We start from the raw sequence: 23,187 nt of genomic DNA, 5'->3' as shown, positions 1-23,187 counted from the left end.
AACATGCCTTATTAATTCTTTCCATGTATTCTCGAAGACTTTCCCGATCTCTTTGCTTTATTCATAGGAGACATGGGGCATGCTTGGTTTTGTCCTTTTGAATGGAAAACCTGGCCAGAAATTTCTTGGCAAGGTCGTCAAAGTTGGTAATTGACCTTGGAGGTAGCTGTCGAACCATTTCATAGCTATCTTGGTGAAGGTGGTTGGGAAAGCTTTGCAACGAGTTGCATCAGAGGCCTCGGTGATGTACATCTGACTCCTAAAGTTGCTGAGGTGGTGACTTGGGTCGGACGTCCCGTCGTAGAGGTCCATGTCAAAAGGTTTGAAATTTTTGGGGACCTTTGCTTTCAAAATTTTTTCTGTAAATGGATCTTTCTCTTTAGAGGGGCTAGTCTCACGGTCGGTTCGTATAGCACGGGGTCGGAGGTCAGCTTCAAGCTTTTGGAGTTTTTCCTCTAGCTCTTGGCATCTTCTTACTTCCCTCCTAAAATCTCGTTCGGCCTCCCATTGGCAAGAAACTCTGATGCTTAAGTTAGTAAGGGCTTTAGGCAGATTTTTAGTAGAATCGGAGTATATGTTATACTTGGGGGCTCTAGTGTATTTATAGTAGTGTTTTGAGATCTTCTTTAGAGGGAAGATCCTTATCTTATCTTTATATCTTGTTTGGTAAGATCATATCTTTTGGTAACCGCCTTTCAGAGGCGGTGACCTTGCTGCATTGGGCCTTTTTTGGACTTTGCAGATATCTGACCTCTTTTAGGGAAGTCGGGTGGGGGAGCCAGGCAGTTCTAAGAGGTCGGCATTTTGTCTGCCTCTAGTCCAGACCTCGTTTCTCGGGTCAGGGCATGAACATTTTTGAAGTGTGCTAATTGTTTGGGTATGGTCTTGTTTATTGGGCATGACGGTTGAGCATTACTATACAATATGGCCACGCTTAATATAAATTAGCTCAAAAAACTTTTTTTTTATTAATCTTCTTAATAAAACCTTGCAAAATTCATGTATAATTTTAGATCATACTTTAAAAGAGTAATTCAAACAATGACCAAAAGAGTTGTGTATATAATTTTAAATCAGCCAATCTAACATATATAAACTTATCACCAAAAATTAGACTTTGATCACCACGCAACATTTTAACAAAGTACCAAAAATTAAAGTCATAACAACTACTCATAAATTCTTAATACATAAATTACAATTCTAACAACTATCACATATCTATTTTTTTTACATATTTTGTTACAAAATATCAAACTTCATTACTAATGTGATCATTCACCATGAGCTCCATTATTTTTACTATTGCAATACATAATTTTAAATATTGTTATGTTAGTGCATCTTATAAAGGCTAATTAATTAAGAACATAGTTATCAAACCCGGACCGGACCGGCCGGTTCAACCGGAAAACCGGTAAACCGGACCATAAGTCGGTCCGGGTTAACAATCTAACCGAATAAGCATGCGAACCGGTCAAATCCGGAAAACCCGATCAAACTCGGTCTAACCCGAGGCTCGAACCGGGCCGGTTGATCCGATGGCGTCATCACACAGCCCGATGATGTCAGCACGCGTCACTCAAATTTCAAAAATTTGAAGCATATGCCAACGCTGGGATTCGAACTTGCATCAGTCAAGTTATAAAGGGAGCCTGTTACCACTAGGACAAGCTTACATTTTGTGTTATAATCTATCTTTCTATGAATATATTATTAACTATTAGATATATCCTAATTAATAATTTATATATTAATTCTTTTAGTCATGCAAATTTAATATATTTTTTATTTTTTTGTTCTAATGAATAGTGTTCATATTAATTTAATTTATTTTTATTTTATATTTACTCTTTCTTATTTTAATTATTTTTTAATTATATCATTATTAAAATAAAAATTAAACTTTGTTAAATATCTATAAATTAAAAAAAAAGCAAAATTTTTTTTACGTTATAATCTATCTTTTTATGAATATGTTATTAACTATTAGATATATCCTAATTAATAATTTATATATTAATTCTTTTAGTCATGCAAATTTAATATATTTTTTATTTTTTTGTTCTAATAAATTGTTCATATTAATTTAATTTATTTTTATTTTATATTTACTCTTTCTTATTTTAATTATTTTTTCTACCGGTTGAACCAATGACTCAGTGATCCAGTAACTTGGCCGGGTCGATTACCGGTTCGGTTCTGATAACTATGGTTTAGAACAACCATGCAATATTATTCTAAAATTTAAAAAGAAATATTAGTATATTAAGGCCGGAATCTAAAAGGGATCACATGACAAGGCTTCACATATCAAAACAAAAATATTTACTTTTATTTTTAATTATTTATGTGCTGAATTATTATCAAATCTCAACAAATAATAGTAAGTAAATCTAAAATGCATAAATCAAATCTTACATGTTTCTAGCATTCATCTATTGATACAAATTATTTAAATATACCCTCTTTTTAGTTATCTTATTTATAGACTAACTACTAACACATATTCAACTACATAATACATAAACACTACCAACTAATAACTAACTGATTCCTAACAGAATCAAGTAATAGAAATAGTTGCATATTCTTTTCCACTCCCTTGATTTTTAGTGCATTAATACATATATTTAGTTAAACTTATTATTTGCACAGAAAAAAATCAACAGTACATAACTAGAAAATTCAACAACCAACAATGTATATTTAGCCAGTAATAATAACATGAACTACAAATAAAAAATCTAATATAAAAAATGAAATTCTATAGTCTAGAGCAATAAGACAGTGACCACCTCTTTTTTTTTGTCATCTCTCTATGATAACAATATAAAAAAATATTGTTACTTACATCATCGTTGAGTGGAATGTGAGTTGATTTGGAGGAGCAGGGAATATTTCTTGGTCTACTACTTGAGACATCCAAAAGAGAATTTCGGGCAGTTTGCCCTAGGGCTGCTACCTTTTTCGCAAAATCTTTATGTTAACTGTCAAATGCTTTCCACGATTCACCATTGACAGGATGTCTTAACGAGCCTTCTTTAAGACACAGCTTCAACCGTCCTTGTGCATATGAAAAGTCTTTGAAGTTTGGGAATCAACAGAAAATGCCTTAAAATTTTTGTAGTAACTTTATGAGATTTTCTAGATGAGGTAGCATCATCCTCTTCTACAATATGATGTTTAATATAACGGAATATTTTACAGACATGGAAAGATGCGTCATTTGTCATGCTCATTTTGATACAACATATAGTTATTGCGACATATATCGGTCTTTTGGTAGTCAAGACCCAAATTCATTATCATGTTCTTAGTTTTATCAAAAGAAGTAGGAATATTCAAAGATGGCATCCCTTCTTTCAATAACTCCAAGAGAGAAATGAACGACGCATTACTCACTACAACATTTTGGGTCTATGGCCACGGTTTTTTTGACCACGGTAAAAAACCGTGACCACAGACCCTCTATGGTCACGGTTTTTTAGAGTGACCTAAAAAAAAAAGCTATGGTCACGGTTTTTTAAGAAATGGTGGCCTAAAAGGGTCTATGGTCACGATTTTGAGGGGTGACCTAAAGGGGTCTATGGTCACGATTTTTTACAGTGACCAAAAAGGGACTATGGTCACGGTTTTTCAAAAAAGGGTGACCTAAAAGGGTCTATGGTCACGGTTTTTGGGGGTGGCCTAAAGGGGTCTATGGTCACGGTTTTGGCGGGTGGCCTAAAAGGATCTATGGTCACGGTTTTTGAGGTGACCTAAAGGGGTCTATGGTCACAGTTTTTTACGGTGACCAAAAAAGGGCTATGGTCACGGTTTTTTACAGTGACCAAAAAGGGGCTATGGTCACGGTTTTTCAAAAAGGGTGACCTAAAAGGGTCTATGGTCACGGTTTTGGGGGGTGACCTAAAGCGGTCTATGGTCACGGTTTTAAGGGTGGCCTAAAAGGGTCTATGGTCACGGTTTTGGAGGGTGGCCTAAAGGTGTCTATGGTCACGGTTTTTTACAGTGACCAAAAAGGGTCTATGGCCACGGTTTTTCGGAAGGGTGGCCTAAAAGGGTCTATGGTCACGGTTTTGGGGGGTAGCCAAAAGGTGTCTATGGTCACGGTTTTTTACAGTGACCAAAAATGATCTATGGTCACAGTTTTTCAGAAGGGTGGCCTAAAAGGGTTTATGGTCACGATTTTGGGAGTGATCTAAAGGGGTCTATAGTCACAGTTTTAATCATTTGAGTTTTAATTAATTAAATAATTTAAAAAAATTAAAATAAACTCATTTTCTTAACCTATACTAGTCATAAGTTAGGTGAACCGTGAACTGAAGGAAATTGAAACAACCCCCCCTTCTTTCTTTCCCCAATTCATAACCCTAGCCCCTCATTGTCGCCGCCGTCCGAAGATTGTTGGCGCCGCCACCGTCTCAAGCTCTCAGCACATCATCTTTATCTTCGTTGGCTTCTCCGTTCGTCGAAGGTTAGTGGCGTCCGCTCTTGGGGTACTGCGCTCGTTAAGATCTCTCCTTACACCTTCTCCGCCGTCGGCATCGGCGTCTCCATCGGTGTCTCAGTTCTCAGTGCTGCTTGGTATGCCGTTTCCCTTTTCCGTTTTAGATTTTGTTAATTTATTTTCCTGATAATCTTCTTTTTGGATTTGCGAAGGGGGATTTACGTGCTGCAATCAAGGCTCCCCGAATCACTTCCACGAATCTCATTAGGTACGAGCCATATATGAAATAAAATCGTTGCTGAGGCATCTTCTTCTTGTTGTTATTAGCCTTCTGTTGTGCTTATTTCACATGGTTCTTGGCACCTTGAGCTACTGATTTCATGGTGGTGTTCCACCTGAAATAGCCTTGATCCTTGAGCCTGTTGTTTTAGTGGACGGTGTGGACCCAATGCAGTTGCTAATGAGTTACATCTTGGTTTTTTTTCTTTTGTGAAACTTCCTTTTCTTTTTTAGTATATAAAGCATTTTTATTGATGGAGATGATGTATTTCATTATTTCTAATATATGATGAGTTGCCGAGTAGGCTTTAATTTTGTTTTGTGCGGCACCGCACATTGTTTTTTGGCATCAGCAAATATAGTGAAGAGATTGAAAACCTTATGAATCATATATGGCTCGTATGTATACTTCAAGACTTGTTAATAATCGTATAATTTGAAAGGTAAATGACGATGTATTAAAAAAACTTCATTCAAAGAAAAAGTTCAATTTATCTTATACCAATTTTTTTCTTCAACTATCTATGATTCTGAGTACCTTTTAACAGTCATATTCAAATTTTTCCAGGTCTTATTTTTCTATCCTCCATAAAAAAGTGGCCTCTTAAATGCCTGGTGCTTCTCTCTTTTTGCTTCCCTGGAATATTGGAGGTTAGATGTATGGTTAATGAACTTTTATCTTTCCCATATTCAAATCAATAACTAATGATATTCTTACTTGTATTTAAACTCTTGTCAATAGTAGTTTACATATGTATTTGTACAGTGAGCAGGAATAAATTCTTCTACTTGTTTCTCTTACAATTTAAATTTATGTTCATACGATCATTTAGTTAAGTTTCAATGTTTTTGGTTTCAATTATGGTCCATTGAGTGAACCCCTTCCATGAGTGAGTTGAATGAAAAAAAAATACTTGTAAATTGACTTTAATATAAAAATACTACTTTTTGTGTTTGATTCTTAAGACTAAATGATACATTTCTAGCATAAAGCCCATATCATAGGCTACAATTGAATTCAAATCCAGGTCACTAGACCCAAGTTCTGCAAAAAAAAAAAAAGGAAGTTATATATTTTTTGTATGGAAGTTAAATTTTAGTATATATATATATATATATATATATATATATATTGTGTAGATGGGCCACAGTCACCGTGGATAACATGGCCTTCAAATTGGAGAACTCTTATAATAGCCTTCTTACAAATAACTTTATTCTCCAAAACCCAAAAAGAAAAAAAACGATTCTTAATATTAGCATTACTTTTTACTTTTAAAATTTTTGTAAGCTTGAAAATATATTTTTAGATGCACACTCTAATAGATAGTTTATACAAAATAAATAAAGTAATAATAAAATGTTGATTAGTGACTTGTTAAGCTGTGGTTTTGTTATAGACTTATGGCACTGAGTGTTTTGAATTTTGAATTTGTGACAAGTGATTTGTGATTTGTGATTAGTGATTAGTGATTTTGTTATGCTACTGGTTTGATTTAATTTAGAGGTGATTATTTTGACTTTGTTTTGTGTACAGGATAAATTTTTCGTACTGGTAAAGACAACAGAAGTTGCTGCGGCACCGTTTATAATAACTTCATATGGCATCTCAAAATGAAGGAACTAAGCAGTAAGTTTATCTCGTAATTGCCATATATAATAATTTTATAGCACATTTAACTAGGGTAGTAAGCGGATATATGGTAGCTAGATTGTCTCTATAATTGACCTATTAGATCATGTTTAGTAAGTTCAGATATTTGCATTCTTAGGTTTATTATTATTTTAAAATTTACTTTGTCTATTGATTTCACACTCAATCTGGTTTTTCTGTTTCGCTGGTGTTGATTACTTGATTTGTTTGATGGGTTGGAAGCTAATAATAGTATTTCGGTATTACCTTATTTTTTAAGCTTCTATTTTGGTTGTGGTTGTTTCTTTGTGCTGGATTTTTTTCAGTTTTAAGCGACTTCAACAGGGGAGTTGAAGTTCCACTCAAAGATAGTTTAAAAACATATAAACATTACCAAATGGCTCAAAACCACATGCAAATGCTCCTTGTTATTTAGTGGTTGAAATTTTCATATTGATTGACTTACTTAACTTGTGCTCCATATTCATTACTCAACTGCACTGCATGCATCATTAAAAATATTTTTGTTCTGTTCTAACTTCTTTATTTCTTTTGCTAGCAGGAGGATATGATGTGAAGAAAATATGTTCTATACAAATATAAGATGGGATGGGTCTTATAATGATTTTGGTTATCTAAATGTATTATTTTGATGTCTTCTTTACATTTTGATAAGAGATTTTATTCGATAATACATGTAATGGATAAATTACACTCTATTTTGATTAGTGTTATAATGGATATCTACTTTTTAATGAAACTTTTATGATTTACATTTATTGAATTTCTCATTCTTAGATTTATTTTGTGATTATCATCATTTTGGAATGTGATTATGCTTTAAAAAAAATTTATAAAATAAAACAGGTTACCATAAATAAGTTATGGCCACCGTTTTAAGGAGGGGTGACCATAGATAAGCTATGGCCACGGTGAAAACAGTGACTATAGATAAGGTTATGGTCACTATTTTAATGCGGGGTGACCATAGACGCTATGGTCACGGCAAAAAACCGTGACCATAGATAAGGCTATGGTCATGGTTTTCAGGTGGGGTGACCATAGAGGCTATGGTCACGGCCAAAACTATGACCATAGATAAGGCTATGGCTATGGTCACGGTTTTGGGAAGGGGTGACCATAGAGGCTATGGTCACGGCCAAAACCATGACCATAGATAAGGCAATGGTCACGGTTTTGGGAAGGGGTGACCATAGAAACTATGGTCACGGTTTTTGGTAGAGTGATCATAGATATGGCTATGGTCACGGTTTTTGGTAGAGTGACCATAGGGGCTATGGTCACGGCCAAAACCGTGACCATAGATAAGGCTATGGTCACGGTTTTGGGAAGGGGTGACCGTAGAGGCTATGGTCACGGTCAAAACTGTGACCATAGATATGGCTATGGTCACGGTTTTGGGTGGAGTGACCATAGAGGCTATGGTCACGGCCAAAACCGTGACCATAGCCTTATCTATGGTCACGGTTTTGGGAAGGGGTGACTATAATGGCTATGGTCACGGCCAAAACCGTGACCATAGATAGGCTATGGTCACGGTTTTATCGCGTGACCATAGATTAACCTATGGTCACGGTAAAAAAACGTGGCCTAAAGTGCCAGAATTTGAACATTACAACCGTGGCCATAGAAACCGTGACCATAGATAAAAAAACCGTGACCATAAGTCTATGGCCACGAGAGAATAGGTCACGGCAGAAAAACCGTGACCATAGGTCAAAAACCGTGACCATAGACCTATGGTCACCCTTTTCACTAGCTATGGTCACGGTTTTTCACCATGACCATAGACCTTTTTTTTTGTAGTGACTCCAAGCATGCAAGCATTTTAACAAGTAAAAGACGGATGGTAAAGGATAATTTTGTGAATCCTTTTCACCCAAGGTATGGTTCTTGGCTTGCCTTGTCCACCAATTTATTAAATTTCTTTGCACGTTTATTGGGCCCATATTTGTCCTTCACCTTGTGTATTATCTTTGAATCTATGACGTAATAACTCATCAATGTTATCATTACAGTTATGTTTATCGTTTGTGTCACTGTCAACATCCATAGCAACAAGTGATTTTCTATGATTAAACCACAGCCTATAACCTTCTACGAATTTGTGGCATATTAGATGGTTATACATGTCACCTCTTTGTAACCAAAGTCTATTATAACACTTTGAACATGGGTACTGAATTTCTTCCCCTTGAGGAACTCCCACTGATGAAAAAGCAAAGTGTAAAATTCTTTCTATACCAAGTTGATATTCTTTCTCATGACGTGGTGTATCCATCCAATCTTTGGACACATCCATCAAAAACCTATATATTTCAAATAGATAGCTAAGTTCCTAGTATGAAGTCTTTACTATTAGTCTTACTAACTATGAATCTAGCTTCCTAATTAACTAAGAGACAATGTTGTCCAAGCCTCCAAAATACTTTGAAACCATTGGACATAAAATAACAAAGGAAATTAAATTTTAGCAATTCTTAAAGAAGACCCTAAAGTGAGTGCCTCTGAAAAGTACTTAAGTTATATGCATAACATTAATAACAAATTAATAAATGTATTCAAATTTGCATAAACCAAAATTATCGTCTTAAAATATTAAGAAATGAAAAGACAGAAATTGTCTCATTCCTTTTTTAAACAAAAAAGGAAAGAAAATAATTAGTTAAATTAATAAAGTCTCTATTATTGTTTTTGTTTAGAAGTTTCAAAAATTGATAACAAAAATGGCTAATGATAAAAGCAATTCAAGGATCCAACCAATAATGGGTACACTTATATTTCAGACATTACACATTGATAAAGGTTTTCAGAAGAAAAACTTCTAAATTTGTAAGTAGAAATATTTAGGGAAATTTAGAAGTTGAAGACATTGAGGCCAAGTAGCTAATGTCTCCCAAAATTCAACTCCAATTTCAATTGATGGTTAATACACATTATTTCCTTGCTAAACAAACAAAACATTTGAAGAACATATGTAACTTGCAAAACAATAGCAGTCTAGAAATATTTGGTGATAAAATGTATCAATCTGCTGAAATTGTAAGGGAGAAATTTCTAATATTTACATCTTTCACAGCACACTAAGATAGTAGTTTCTACTATAAAAGAATGATAAAAATAAATTTCTAAGTGCTTTTCTTTTTACAAAATTGCCTCTCAACTAGCCTATATGAGTTTCTTTTAGTAATATTTATAAACCATTCCAGTGAGAATAAGAGGTTTTGTATTCAAGAAAAATGTTCCACATCATTGGCATTTAATTCATGCTTAAACAACTAAGCAATCCAGTAGAAAAAATAATTCGTACCATAACAACAGCAAAGCAGCACCATACCAGAAGCAGAATAAGAGAGGTGGTAGCGGCAATGAATACAAATCCAACAACAGATAATTAATACCACAACAGCAAGAGAGTATTTCTTAGTCTACTATTTGAGGCATCCAAGTTGTACAATCTACATAAGATATTATCTTACCAAAATAGAATTTTTAATTGATTTAGAATTGATTTTCCTCACTCCTCTAAGAGACATAATATTTAAAGAAAACGTAATACAAAAACCAAACTATGCACTACGCAATTTTTTGCAAGATCTAATAGTACTAGTATAAAACCATTTTTTCACAATGTTAAGCAATGCACTATCTAATATATGAGATCACATTTAAACAAATTTTTCATTCAAGTCGAAAGTTCTAGCTTGCATGCATTTAATTCATGCTTGAACTAACTAACAATCTAGTAGCAGATTAATTAGTACCACAGCAACAGCAAAGTAACAGTGCAACAAAAGTAGAATAAGAGAGATGGTAGCGAATAAGAGAAGCGGCAGTGGCTAGAGAACTACCAAAAGCTTGAAATAAAATAAATTTACACTTAAATACAATTTCCTTCTGCATTTAAACAGGTATGACTCGTTTCCAATGCCACATGTGTAAAACCCGCAAAATTAATAAATAATTAGACAATAAATTAATTATTAATCTAAGAGATAAGAATATTAATTTTTTTAGTTTAATGAGATAGAGTTAATTAAAATAAGAATTTTGACATTAATTTTAAAGAATTTGGCCCAAGATTGAGCCGAACGGGCCAAATCGAGCAAACCGGATCCATAATGGGCCCAAAGCCCAACCCAACCCCTCATATATGAAGAACCTTAGCTCTTCTTCTTTCCCAAATCAGGGAAACATGCTGAAAGCAAAGGAGAGGGGGAAGAACACAAGTGAAACACCCAAACCTTCACTCAAATTTCTATTCCATATAACTTTTGATCCAGAGCTCCGATTGATGAGCCATCAGCAGCCACACGTTTGTGTCGAAATCCTCTATGAAACCCACCTAACAATTTGGTAAGAAATCAGCTATTTCTCTTCCAGTTTCTCTCTCCTTAAATTAAAAAATATTAGGTCCTTGGACTTTGAGATTTTGTGATTTAATGATGTTAGGTATGCTCAAGTGGTGCGGAATCACTGGGCCTTGTTCCAATTTCCCGTTGGTAAGGTGAGGGGTCTTTAACCCTTGTGAAATTGCATATATAGCAAATCCTATATTGATTTAGTGGTATTTATATGATATAAGATTGAACTATATGTATTGGTGGCAAATTTATGGAGTTGGAAGCTTGAGCGTTGGACTTGGTAGCTGAATTTTCTATTTGGAGAGGTTCAGAAGCTTGGCTTTTGTGGAACGGAGGTCAAATGTGATGTTCCAAGATTAACGAGGAATCGGCCATGGTGTGGTTTTATTTTCTCGTATATAATATGTATGGTATCGTAAAAACTTAGGCTAGACGATATAGGATAAGTTGAACTGTATGTTTGATGCATGCTTAGTGACTTTGGTTAATATAATGTGTGTTGAGTTTGGTTGTGGATAATTGGGTGTTGGCTAATGATATAAATATGGTAGATAGTTGATGCGATAATGAATTGAATGAGTGATAGTAATATATTAATGTTTGTAGATGAGGTGGTATTGATTATGAAATTGTTGAATATGAGCTTTTGTTGATTATTGAAGTTGATCTTGATGGATTTGTATGAGATTGTTTAAAAATTGAGGTATGATTGGTTGTGGTAGGATGTGGAGCTGTGTTGCTGTAATATGGTATATTTTGGTGCTGTTTATAAGCATAGAAAGTTAGTTTTGAGTTGTGATTTTGATGAAAATAGAGGTTTGAGGATTTTTTTGAAAAATATGATTTTTGGCTAAACTTCGGCGAGCCATAACTCGGCTTCCAGACCCCCAAATCCTTTCAAATTTGTTTCATAAAAAAATTGGGATCGTAAAGTTTAGGCTGTTTGAAAAATGGATGAAAAATATTTTAAAATAAGAAAGTTATGCGCATCGGAATTTCGGTGTGCAAAATTGAGATTCTACAACACTTAGCATTTTTACCCATTCTGTAAAACTTGCGTACGTGACCATCTGCATGCGAGCAAGGAAAAACGCACCCACGCGTACACGGGAACCCTGTTTTCAGCAAAGTGGATTTTATGTTTTAAAACCTAATTTCGAACCTCTAAACCTCTATTTTTACTCTTTTAGCCCCTAGACCTTAGTGGTATGCCTAGTGATGAGATTAAGCTATGAAAAGAGGGTTACTTGGAAGCAAAGAAATGTTTGTACTGATGAGATTAACCTCTGTATAATTGATGAATTTTGGCCATAATGACATTGAATGAATGGATGTGAATGATTAAGAATGAATATGATGATTGAAGTCTGATTGAGGTTGTTGATGACTGAGTATGGTCAGAATGGCCAAGATGACAAGGTCTGGGTGTGATCCCACTTGCGTGTTAACTTGAAAACTTTATCGGGTGGCAAGTTGAGGATGGAGGATTCCCTCTCTTGTCGTGGATGTGGGGAAGGTGGAAAGGCACACTCCTTCGATGTGGAAAGGCACTCTCCTTCGCATTGTTTTCCCTACATTCTTCTCTGGTTGCAAGGTGGAAAGGCACACTCCTTCGATGTGGAAAGGCACTTTCCTTCGTGAAACCTCCAGGAGAAGGTGAAAAGGTACTCTCCTTCGTTAAAGTTCCTCCTGGGGATGTGTAACCTAGAGACCATATCCGGTTAGCTACCGAATGCATCGTGTTCTAACGATTTAACCGACATGTAAGCTCACGGCTAGTAGGAAAGGCATGCATCATGTACATTTGTATGTTTTTTTTTTTTGAGTGTGCATTGTAGATCTTGTCTTGCTTAATTGTTTACTCATGTTAATTGCTAATTGCCTATTTGTTATTTATGCTTTCTGTATGTGCTTGTCTTGTCTGTTTTGCTTGTCTCTGTACCAAAGTTGGAGGATTGGAGGAAAGGCGGAGGATTTGAGGGTTTTAGTACAGTTTTGGTTAAGTTTAGAACCTTAGAGAACCATCCCGTTTATGGTTTTCTATTTTAAATCTTTAAGTTTTATAATCTAAGTGTCAGAGTTCTAGGATTGCCGCTGGCTTTCCCGAGACCTTATATCTTTTGTATGCGGCACCACTACCATGCGGAGAACCTCCGGTTCTCATTCCAAATGTGTTGTTATTTTTCAGATGCAGGTTAAGAAGCACCACACTGTGTTTTTCGGAGACTCTGAAGAAACGAAGAACTCTTGGGATTCAGGGTTGTATTTTATTTATATTTATATATGTATATAGATTCTCCACCTTGTATTTTATGTTTGTCCCTCTTAGAGGTTGACTCGAAGAAACATATTGTCGGTTTTCTGTCTAGGGTATACTTTGGGGTGTATATATATGTAGATGAATACTCTGGTCGGTTTTTGCTTTGCAGGCCGAGCCTAAAGCTTGTTAATTGCATTTTTGGAACTCTGATCTTATATATTTATATTATCTTTTCCATTCAATCTTATTCAGCTTTCTACTTGCATCCGATCGTGAGTGCTGCGTTGTTTTGCTTGTATTTTGTTTAATAACTTTTCTTGAAAGGCTCCTGGATAAAACCTTTTCCATCTATAATATATATAATTTTACTTTTAGAGGACGTAATACCTCGCCACCCCAGTTTTATGACTTAAGCATAAGACTCTGTGTGGTAGGGTGTTACAACGTGCTCACAACAAATAATACAGACATGTCAGGAACAAAGAAGTAAGAACTTCAAAAGATTACAAGTAGGCCTACAGAAAGACTGGACATGTCTCAATTGTTTAGTAGATTACACTCACTATGCAAGAATCAGCAATAATCATCTAAATTCATAATCATCAATTTATCTAATAAGCATCAATTTATCTAAAACTATATTAAAACCGAAAATACTAATGAAGGTAGTTAAAAAAATCTAATAAAACAAACTCACCTATAGAAATAGAGGCAGAAGCTGAGTTAGGGATGCGGAGAAGCTTCGGAGTTCGGAGCTTCAGCACAGCCACACATAGAGGATGACGAGACACACGAAGGAGGAAGAGACCGGCAACCCACTACAAGGTTTTTATTTATTTGTGCCAGTTTTTTCTCTTATTTGTTGAGGTTTATAACCCCCACCAAATGGTTTGTGGGGGTTTCTAAAACCCCAAAATTTGAGGTGTCACGAGGTCTTTTGTGGGGGTTTTGTGTGTGTTTAGTGGGGTTTTATATTGGACTTTTGTGGCAATTTTAAATCACTTTTGTGGCAGTTTAAAATCCCCACAACTTCATTTTTTAATTTAACAAAAATTAACTATTTTGTGAGATTTTCAAACCTCCACAAACTCTATAATTATTTATTTATTTTTAATTTCAAATCATTCATTAATCTCATCTCATTTACATATTCTCAAATTAAAAATTTATTTTTTAATATTAAAATTTAAAAACTAAATCTTTTATAACACAATTCTTCAATATAAGACATAACTCTATATATAAAATCATTCTTTGAATGCCAATTTCTATCACAAAACAAAGATAACCTCTTTTTTTGAATCAGCAATAATTAATAAAAAAAAGTACAGAATTCAGATATATTATATTACACAATGATCACCACTGTCAGGCATTATTATGTAAATATATTATGAGTCTACATCATTCTAAAGCAATTCAGATCAGAAACAACTAAGATAAAATAGTGATACAAACAACAGCTATGGTGGCAACAATTGAACCTTGATCAAGTAATTTCTGTAAACTTGTTCTTGAGAAATGCTGGTAAGGCAAATACACTGCAATCAATAATGAAATGATAGCACCTTCTTTTGTGTCCCTGACAAAGACAATAACATTGAATCGTTATGGAGAAAAAGCAATGGCTTGATGAACTCAAAACCTAAAAAGATGGATTTGCTTACCTAAATCTCATGACCTCATAAGGGGAAAGGATGACCAAGAGAAGTGCTAGAAATGGCAACTCAAATTCACCTTGAAATAAAGATCTTGCAAAAAATTCTTTATTCAATTAGTTTTTGAAAGTATGAAGAACAAAATAAATAGGAATATCTGCATTATTTATAGAAAAAATAAGATATTAAGCCCATCTAAAGGTTCCAAAAATAATGCTTACACCTAGTGGCGGAACTTAACTTTGTCAAGTTAGTAGCTACATCATTTTCAATAGCATCGCTATCTAATAAATTGGTAGCTATAATAGACTAGACATTGTGTGCTACTAAAAAATATATGAGATTTCTAACATAATAAACTACAAAGCTATAATAGAATTCTAACATATTTAAAATAAAACAGGATATAATTATTATCTTACCTCAACAAGCGTTTGTTCGAAAACAATAACAAGAAACTAATGAGAAAAATCAATACCCACTTTAATTATAATTATTATCTGTCAAGAAATTGAAGGATAATATGATCAATTAAATTAAACAATAGAAGAAGACATTAAAATAGGAATAAGAGGATAGGAAATAAGGTAGAAACTCAATTTATTATGAAATTCAGAAGTCAAATGTTATTATATTGAACTGGAACAAACAAAATCCAAGCCTCTGTTTGTGCGACAAGAAAAAAAAAAAAAACTTTATTGAACTGGAACAAACAAAATCCAAGCCAAATGAAAAGTGGTGAAATTGAATTATAAGAGCATGCATATGTATACCTTGGCTGGCTTCCATATTGGTTGATCTGAGGAACAAACTTTATGCTGCAAAAGCTAAGAACAACAGAAATGGAATTATATGAACTAACTTGGCTTTTAAGGAAGGATGATATAGATCAAAATACAATCATATTTAAATTTGAGATTTTTCTTTTGTAATAGAAGTTGCATATGTAGCTGGCTTCCATATTGGTTGATCTGAGGAACAAACTTTATGCTGCAAAAGCTAAGAACAACAGAAATGGAATTATATGAACTAACTTGGCTTTTAAGGAAGGATGATATAGATCAAAATACAATCATATTTCATATTTAAATTTTTCTTTTGTAATATAAAGTTAGGGATGCGGAGAAGCTTCGGAGTTCGGAGCTTCAGCACAGCCACACATAGAGGATGACGAGACACACGAAGGAGGAAGAGACCGGCAACCCACTACAAGGTTTTTATTTATTTGTGCCAGTTTTTTCTCTTATTTGTTGAGGTTTATAACCCCCACCAAATGGTTTGTGGGGGTTTCTAAAACCCCAAAATTTGAGGTGTCACGAGGTCTTTTGTGGGGGTTTTGTGTGTGTTTAGTGGGGTTTTATATTGGACTTTTGTGGCAATTTTAAATCACTTTTGTGGCAGTTTAAAATCCCCACAACTTCATTTTTTAATTTAACAAAAATTAACTATTTTGTGAGATTTTCAAACCTCCACAAACTCTATAATTATTTATTTATTTTTAATTTCAAATCATTCATTAATCTCATCTCATTTACATATTCTCAAATTAAAAATTTATTTTTTAATATTAAAATTTAAAAACTAAATCTTTTATAACACAATTCTTCAACATAAGACATAACTCTATATATAAAATCATTCTTTGAATGCCAATTTCTATCACAAAACAAAGATAACCTCTTTTTTTGAATCAGCAATAATTAATAAAAAAAAGTACAGAATTCAGATATATTATATTACACAATGATCACCACTGTCAGGCATTATTATGTAAATATATTATGAGTCTACATCATTCTAAAGCAATTCAGATCAGAAACAACTAAGATAAAATAGTGATACAAACAACAGCTATGGTGGCAACAATTGAACCTTGATCAAGTAATTTCTGTAAACTTGTTCTTGAGAAATGCTGGTAAGGCAAATACACTGCAATCAATAATGAAATGATAGCACCTTCTTTTGTGTCCCTGACAAAGACAATAACATTGAATCGTTATGGAGAAAAAGCAATGGCTTGATGAACTCAAAACCTAAAAAGATGGATTTGCTTACCTAAATCTCATGACCTCATAAGGGGAAAGGATGACCAAGAGAAGTGCTAGAAATGGCAACTCAAATTCACCTTGAAATAAAGATCTTGCAAAAAATTCTTTATTCAATTAGTTTTTGAAAGTATGAAGAACAAAATAAATAGGAATATCTGCATTATTTATAGAAAAAATAAGATATTAAGCCCATCTAAAGGTTCCAAAAATAATGCTTACACCTAGTGGCGGAACTTAACTTTGTCAAGTTAGTAGCTACATCATTTTCAATAGCATCGCTATCTAATAAATTGGTAGCTATAATAGACTAGACATTGTGTGCTACTAAAAAATATATGAGATTTCTAACATAATAAACTACAAAGCTATAATAGAATTCTAACATATTTAAAATAAAACAGGATATAATTATTATCTTACCTCAACAAGCGTTTGTTCGAAAACAATAACAAGAAACTAATGAGAAAAATCAATACCCACTTTAATTATAATTATTATCTGTCAAGAAATTGAAGGATAATATGATCAATTAAATTAAACAATAGAAGAAGACATTAAAATAGGAATAAGAGGATAGGAAATAAGGTAGAAACTCAATTTATTATGAAATTCAGAAGTCAAATGTTATTATATTGAACTGGAACAAACAAAATCCAAGCCTCTGTTTGTGCGACAAGAAAAAAAAAAAAAACTTTATTGAACTGGAACAAACAAAATCCAAGCCAAATGAAAAGTGGTGAAATTGAATTATAAGAGCATGCATATGTATACCTTGGCTGGCTTCCATCTTGGTTGATCAGAGGAACAAACTTTATGCTGCAAAAGCTAAGAACAACAGAAATTGAATTATATGAACTAACTTGGCTTTTAAGGAAGGCTGATATAAATATTTAAATTTGAGATTTTTCTTTGGTAATAAAAGTCCCATAAGATCAACTACAGAAATATATATATATAAAAAACAAAAGTTACTAATTTTAAAGTGAATCAAAGAAATAGGGCACTAAAGATCATAGGATATTGTAAATCAGTGAAGAGTTATGTAAACAAGAAGGATAAAATTAGAGATCTTAATAGGTGATTACCTCTTGATTGTTGCATGGCCCATCTGGTGAATTTAATTTTCGGTGCTTCAAAATTGAACAAAAAATTACTTCTGAACAGGAAAGTTATCCAAAGCCACTATCAATAATCTGGTTTGTTGATCTAATCAAGCATGTTTTATTGTTCCTTATATATGTGTGTGTATATTAAGTAGCTTCATCAAGAAGAAGAAACACTTTGAATTGTAAATAGCTGAGAGATGACATGATGAAATGTATATATATATATATATATTGTTACAATCATGTGGATCAATAATCAAATTATTAGTATTAACCGGTTAATTTACCAACTGAAACACTACCGAGTAGAATAGTAGAGTAACTCGCGCCATATATTTATTCAGAAATTAAAAAGTGTTACTCTTGAGTCTTACCAAATATGGTATGAAATGAAATTGTTAATGACAGGTAGATGTCTTTAGTCTTTATCCTCATCAATTTGTGTGTCCAACTAATTATTATTACATGACATAATATTGCGTCTTATATTATGGTACGTCTTATATTACATGACATAATTTGTGTGTCTTTTATTAATGATCTAAATTATGATCTCTATTTATCAATCTAGTCTCAGGAAGATGGAACTAGTTGGCAAAGCTTTAAAGCATGCAAAAACAATTAGACATGCGGTGTATTGGGAAATTCCTAATGCACCTCATGAGAAAGTATTGCTATCCAACTTGCTATGTCATAATAACTAATTCTAGGAAGACCATCAAGTTATTGACCAAATGCAAAAGAACAAACTACAATATGGATGATGGATGTAAAAAACAAATCTAAAAGCTAGAGATAGAATTAAGCCCTTTTTCAATTTATCAGTGCTTCAAAAGTGTTCAAATAAATATTAACATAACAAGTAATTGCAAGTCATCCAACTCGCCAAACGAGAATTCTGGGACATCTATATGGCCTCCAACCGACTTCTCTCCTCTCAAATTCAATTCCCCTGTTTCAATTTTGTAAATCAGTGTGTGATCCAAAAAAGGCAAGTAGTTGAAATGCACACTAAAAATTAACAATTAGATTGAAGTCCTGAACCAAAAATGATTGATAGTAACTTACCTTTGACCTTTAAAGTCAACTCATATGTGTAACCAACTCCTTTTTTATTTGGAACTATCACCAAGAATGCCTAAAAACAATCACAAAATACTAAATCAACAGATAGAATCACGAAGAACAAATATATATTTTCCATTCAACACGTAATGCATTACGTTGTAGTAATCAACAACTCACTAGTCAAGGTCCTCCTAACACTATATAAATTAATTACCTCCACCACAAGTACCTGCAACTATGATATACATATATCTAATTAGTAATTAGCGTTAATGCAATCAGATAGACAACTAATAATAATGAACTACAGAGGCAGACTTTTTAGGATGATTATTATTATTGTTTCGGGTGTTACTCATGGAGGTATCTTACAACAAATGCCCTGTTCTCATTTAGAATCAGTTATATTTTTTCAAGTTAGTTAGATGTGAACTAAAACTGTTAATTAGTCACAAACATTATAGTGTATAAAATTATGTATTGCATTGCACTTCAACACTTGTGCTATTCACTTTAGCTTTTTCACAATCATCAAAAAATCATCTTCCATGGTTTTCATATGACTCTAATATTTTCTAATGTTGATTCAAAAATCAAGCATTTTGTTGAAGCTCTTGGTGCAGCTTTTATCCTTGGTTGGTTAGTTGATATTAATAAACTGAATTTCTCTAATTCCTTGATCAAATGAATGGACACAAGAAGGAGCATTAAACAATCTATTTTGGAAAATTTTTTTTTCTAATTTTGCAATTTTCATATTCAAATCCTGTGGTGATGAAACCCACCTAGCATCATTTTTCAGAGGAATATTTAATTCGGTAAACCAGTTTTCTCTATTCTCAGCATATAACAAACATGCACATTAAACATCCATTCAAGATCTCATGAATGGAACCAGTAGATTACAAGAACATAAAAATATGTTATAAGTAAATTATATAAGAACAAAAATTACTAATAGAATATACTACGTGAGTCGCTACTGAATCAAAAAAAATAAGAAGAAGAATACCAGCGGCAGCTCGAAGGAGAAAAAAGATCTGAAACAGTGGCTCGATTCAGAAGCTTTCGACGCGACAACTACAACGACAACGATAATGGAAACTGCGGCAGCAACGGCAGCAGAAACTACAGCGGTAACCATAACTACAAAGCAAATAGATCTGAAACCATAATGTCGATAGAGGAGGTGGCTTGATTGAGAAGCTTCCTACACCAACTGTGGCAGAAATAGTGGCAAAACCGGTGACTGTAACGGCAACGAAACCGACAACTGCAACGGCGGCAGAACTAATGGTGGAGAACTTGGGGTTTTGTTGCCATTCAATTCTCTTCCCTCTCACTCGGTCTTATTTTGTGAAACTAAGGAGAAGAAGGATTTTTTCTAGAGAGTTTAAATTTTAATTATCAATTAACTATTAGGAGGAGCTTTATAAATTGCCATAAATAAAATGTATTTTGGAGATTTTTAAGAATCTCTACTAAAAAATTCCCTCAATTAAATATAAATCTTGTAGTAACCATGAACACAGAGTGGAGTAAGGATAAGGAAGATTGACGATGCGAAGGGAATGCAAAAGGAGAAACAAAGGGCTACGGGTGAGGGTAATTGTTGGAGAGGCATCGACGTTTGAGGGAGAAGCAACGATTGAGCCATGGAGGGAGGAGCGACGGTTGAGGGCTTGCAAGAAAAAGTGAGCACGACAGAGGGTTTGCGAGAGAAAGTGAGTACGTAGACAGAAGGAACGCTGATGGAGGAAGCACCGAAGGAGGGGTTGTAAGAGAGGGTTGCGTGATGAACTCTATGTTTCGCAATGAAGAGGGTTAGAGGGGTTGGATGTGCGATGAATAAGGTTGGAAGCGCATTAAAGAAGGTTGGAATAATGAAGCTCTAGTGTTAGGATTTTCTCAGTAGCTAGTTTAATGAGTAGTGAAGAGTGAATAATAGTGAAGTGTTTTTCTCGGTAGTTTAACATAATCCTATTGGCACTATTTAAAAACGTGCCTGTTTCTTTCTGTGGCCATGCTTTGTTAAGTGTCACAACTTAAACGTGGCCAAATTTTTAATTAATTGCCACCCTAAAAAGGTGTGGCCATTGATCCCTTTAGGCCACATTTTTGAAGTGCGGCAATAAAAACGTGGCGAAAAGACTTTAAAAATGTCACCGTAACGCAACTCTATTGGCATGCTTTAAAAGCTTGTAAAGCGTGTTTTTTTTTTATTTTCTATGGCCACATTTTTAAAGCGTGACAAAAAAAGCGTGAACAAATCTCTAATCAATTACCACCCTCTTAAATGTGTGGCCATTAACTCTTTTCGGCTACACTTTTGAAGCGTGACAACAAAAATCTGACCAAATTTTTAATCAATCACCACTCTCATAAAAACGTGGTCATTGACACCTTTTGCTTATGCTTTTAAAGCATCGCAAGTAAAAAGTCTGGCAACACACCTTTTCTCTTGTAGTGATTTAGTTTTCTAAAATACACTCCAGTGTATTGCATGCATAATAGAGTAAGTGGTATCAAAACATGAAAAAAAAGGGTTAGGTTTTAAGTTTATTATTTTATATTTTCATATTGATCTTCATTATTAAAAAAAAAATGATTTGGAGAAACAAAAATTTCTATTTTCATAATTTTAGATACCTATTATTTTAATTAAATTTCTTAAATTCTTTTGAATCTATTATAATCTTATAATTAATGATTGAAAAACCAAAGAGTTGATAAATTTAGTTTGAATATAAGTATTTTTAAATAATTTGCATACTTAATTATATATTTGGCCTCTCCAAAATGTTTTTCAAGAATAGCCACTGCCCAACCAAGTCACATGTATACGTTCGTTCGTTGGAAGATCCTTCAAGTTCTGCATACTGAAACAAATATTGTGTTCAAGTAACGCCAGCTAAAATCCTGAATATTATCCACAGGTGTATAAAATTCGCATGCTTAACTGTGGAACGGGCTCTGTTCAATTTTTTAAAAATTATTTACCGATTATCTAGCAAAATCGTCTATATGTTTTTTTAGGATATATAAAACTATATCACATTTACAATTTTTTTCTATGATGGAAGAAATGTTAATGAGGAAGAAATGGATGAAAACATACACATACATAAACAAGAAGTATTGCCCTTAATTATAATATTATACACATCTTGCTCTAGCACTTTACTGGTCACTCAATCTCACAACGATGAAACATACAACGAACAATTGGAATTTTGATTCAAAGACCACAAATCATATATTATATTACATGGCTCATCATCAATATATAATATTCAAACCACAGAGGACACATACTCAAGTGCTAGCTTCATGGGACACTAGTCCAATCCATGCAAATTATTTAGTTATACAGGATATATAGGTATCACTATGCAACACACACACTCAGTGATATCCATCTATTTATCTGCCACCACCTTGCATGGAGGAGTTGTTGATCCTTTTCAGCCATGGCTTTTATAATGTTTAGGACGATCAGTACCGGTCAAAGAGCTTTTACCATAATAGCTGACATCATCACCTTTAATAGGAGGACCGTCTATAGGGCCTTTACCGCCACCGTCATCACCACCTTTAACAGGAGGGACGTCAATAGGGCCTTTACCACCGTAACCTCCGTCACCACCTTTAACAGGCAGGCCATCTATGGGACCTTTACCACCGCCTTTTAGAAGCCCATCCCCACCGAAAGGGCCTGGGCCGTAGCCTCCATCACCTTTATAAGGTGGAATGTCAAAAGGAGGGCTGTCATGATGGAGCGGAAACCAAGGGAGCAAGTGACCGAACCAAAAAGGATGAAAAAATGGGGAAAAAAAGAACCAGTGTTGAGGTCCATAGAGAAGATCATTGTGGTGATCTTTCTCAGCATCTGTTCTAGGGATACTACCTCTCCCTGCAGCTTCAACACCGTTGTTCAGATTTGCCAACACATAGAGAGATAAAATTAGCAAAGCACTAGTGGTTTTGGACATAGTGTGAAACAATTTTGGTGCATTTGCATGAACAGAAGTGGTTCAATTTATAGAGCTAGAAGTCAGCGTGTTGGGACCCTTTTGATTACCTGTGATGGGAGGTTGATTAAATTGATCTTTACGTGAACGGATTGTTTTTCGACGAGTTTTAAGGTTAGCGGTTAGGCGTAGGTTGTGTTAATGCTAATGTGAAATGATTTAATTTTGGTGTTTGCTTCATTGTGATAATAAATTTATGCGTATCTACACGATAAAAATGTGGATAAATAATAAAACGATACGTGAATTATATTATCTATATCAACATT

At 34.0% G+C, this 23,187-nt stretch overlaps 1 protein-coding gene and 1 long non-coding RNA gene across 15 annotated transcripts; one reads left to right on the top strand and one right to left on the bottom strand.

The window, feature by feature from the left end:
- On the top strand, positions 4,304–21,147 carry LOC107639388. 9 transcript variants are annotated; one of them, XR_001620106.2, is made up of 5 exons: positions 4,304–4,587; positions 4,663–4,718; positions 5,298–5,387; positions 6,267–6,359; positions 6,925–7,146. It is a non-coding gene; the product is annotated as an uncharacterized LOC107639388 (long non-coding RNA). The 9 variants fall into 9 exon arrangements; XR_001620107.2 differs by having other exon boundaries at positions 6,922–7,146; XR_002361199.1 differs by lacking the exon at positions 6,925–7,146 and adding an exon at positions 21,134–21,147 and having other exon boundaries at positions 4,305–4,587; positions 5,298–5,380.
- On the bottom strand, positions 14,557–20,758 carry LOC107639387. Of its 6 annotated transcripts, none has more exons than XR_002361196.1 (7): positions 19,900–20,755; positions 18,888–18,957; positions 18,688–18,771; positions 17,485–17,540; positions 16,935–17,374; positions 16,721–16,804; positions 16,361–16,635 (listed from the first exon to the last, which is right to left on the bottom strand). XR_002361196.1 is itself a non-coding variant. In XM_021121225.1 (5 exons), the coding sequence occupies exons 1-5, from the start codon at positions 20,029–20,031 to the stop codon at positions 17,324–17,326; spliced, it is 393 nt and encodes a 130-aa protein (XP_020976884.1). In that variant the 5' UTR covers positions 20,032–20,755; the 3' UTR covers positions 16,866–17,323. The 6 variants fall into 6 exon arrangements, 1 of the variants encoding a protein (XP_020976884.1); XR_002361195.1 differs by having other exon boundaries at positions 17,134–17,374; XR_002361197.1 differs by having other exon boundaries at positions 17,134–17,374; positions 17,485–17,535; positions 18,692–18,771; positions 19,900–20,751.

The sequence above is a fragment of the Arachis ipaensis genome, chromosome B04, assembly GCF_000816755.2.
Source record: "Arachis ipaensis cultivar K30076 chromosome B04, Araip1.1, whole genome shotgun sequence".
NCBI classification, from domain to species: Eukaryota; Viridiplantae; Streptophyta; class Magnoliopsida; order Fabales; family Fabaceae; genus Arachis; species Arachis ipaensis.
Note: the sequence above shows the minus strand (reverse complement) of the source record. Positions and strands in the feature narration are given on the sequence as shown.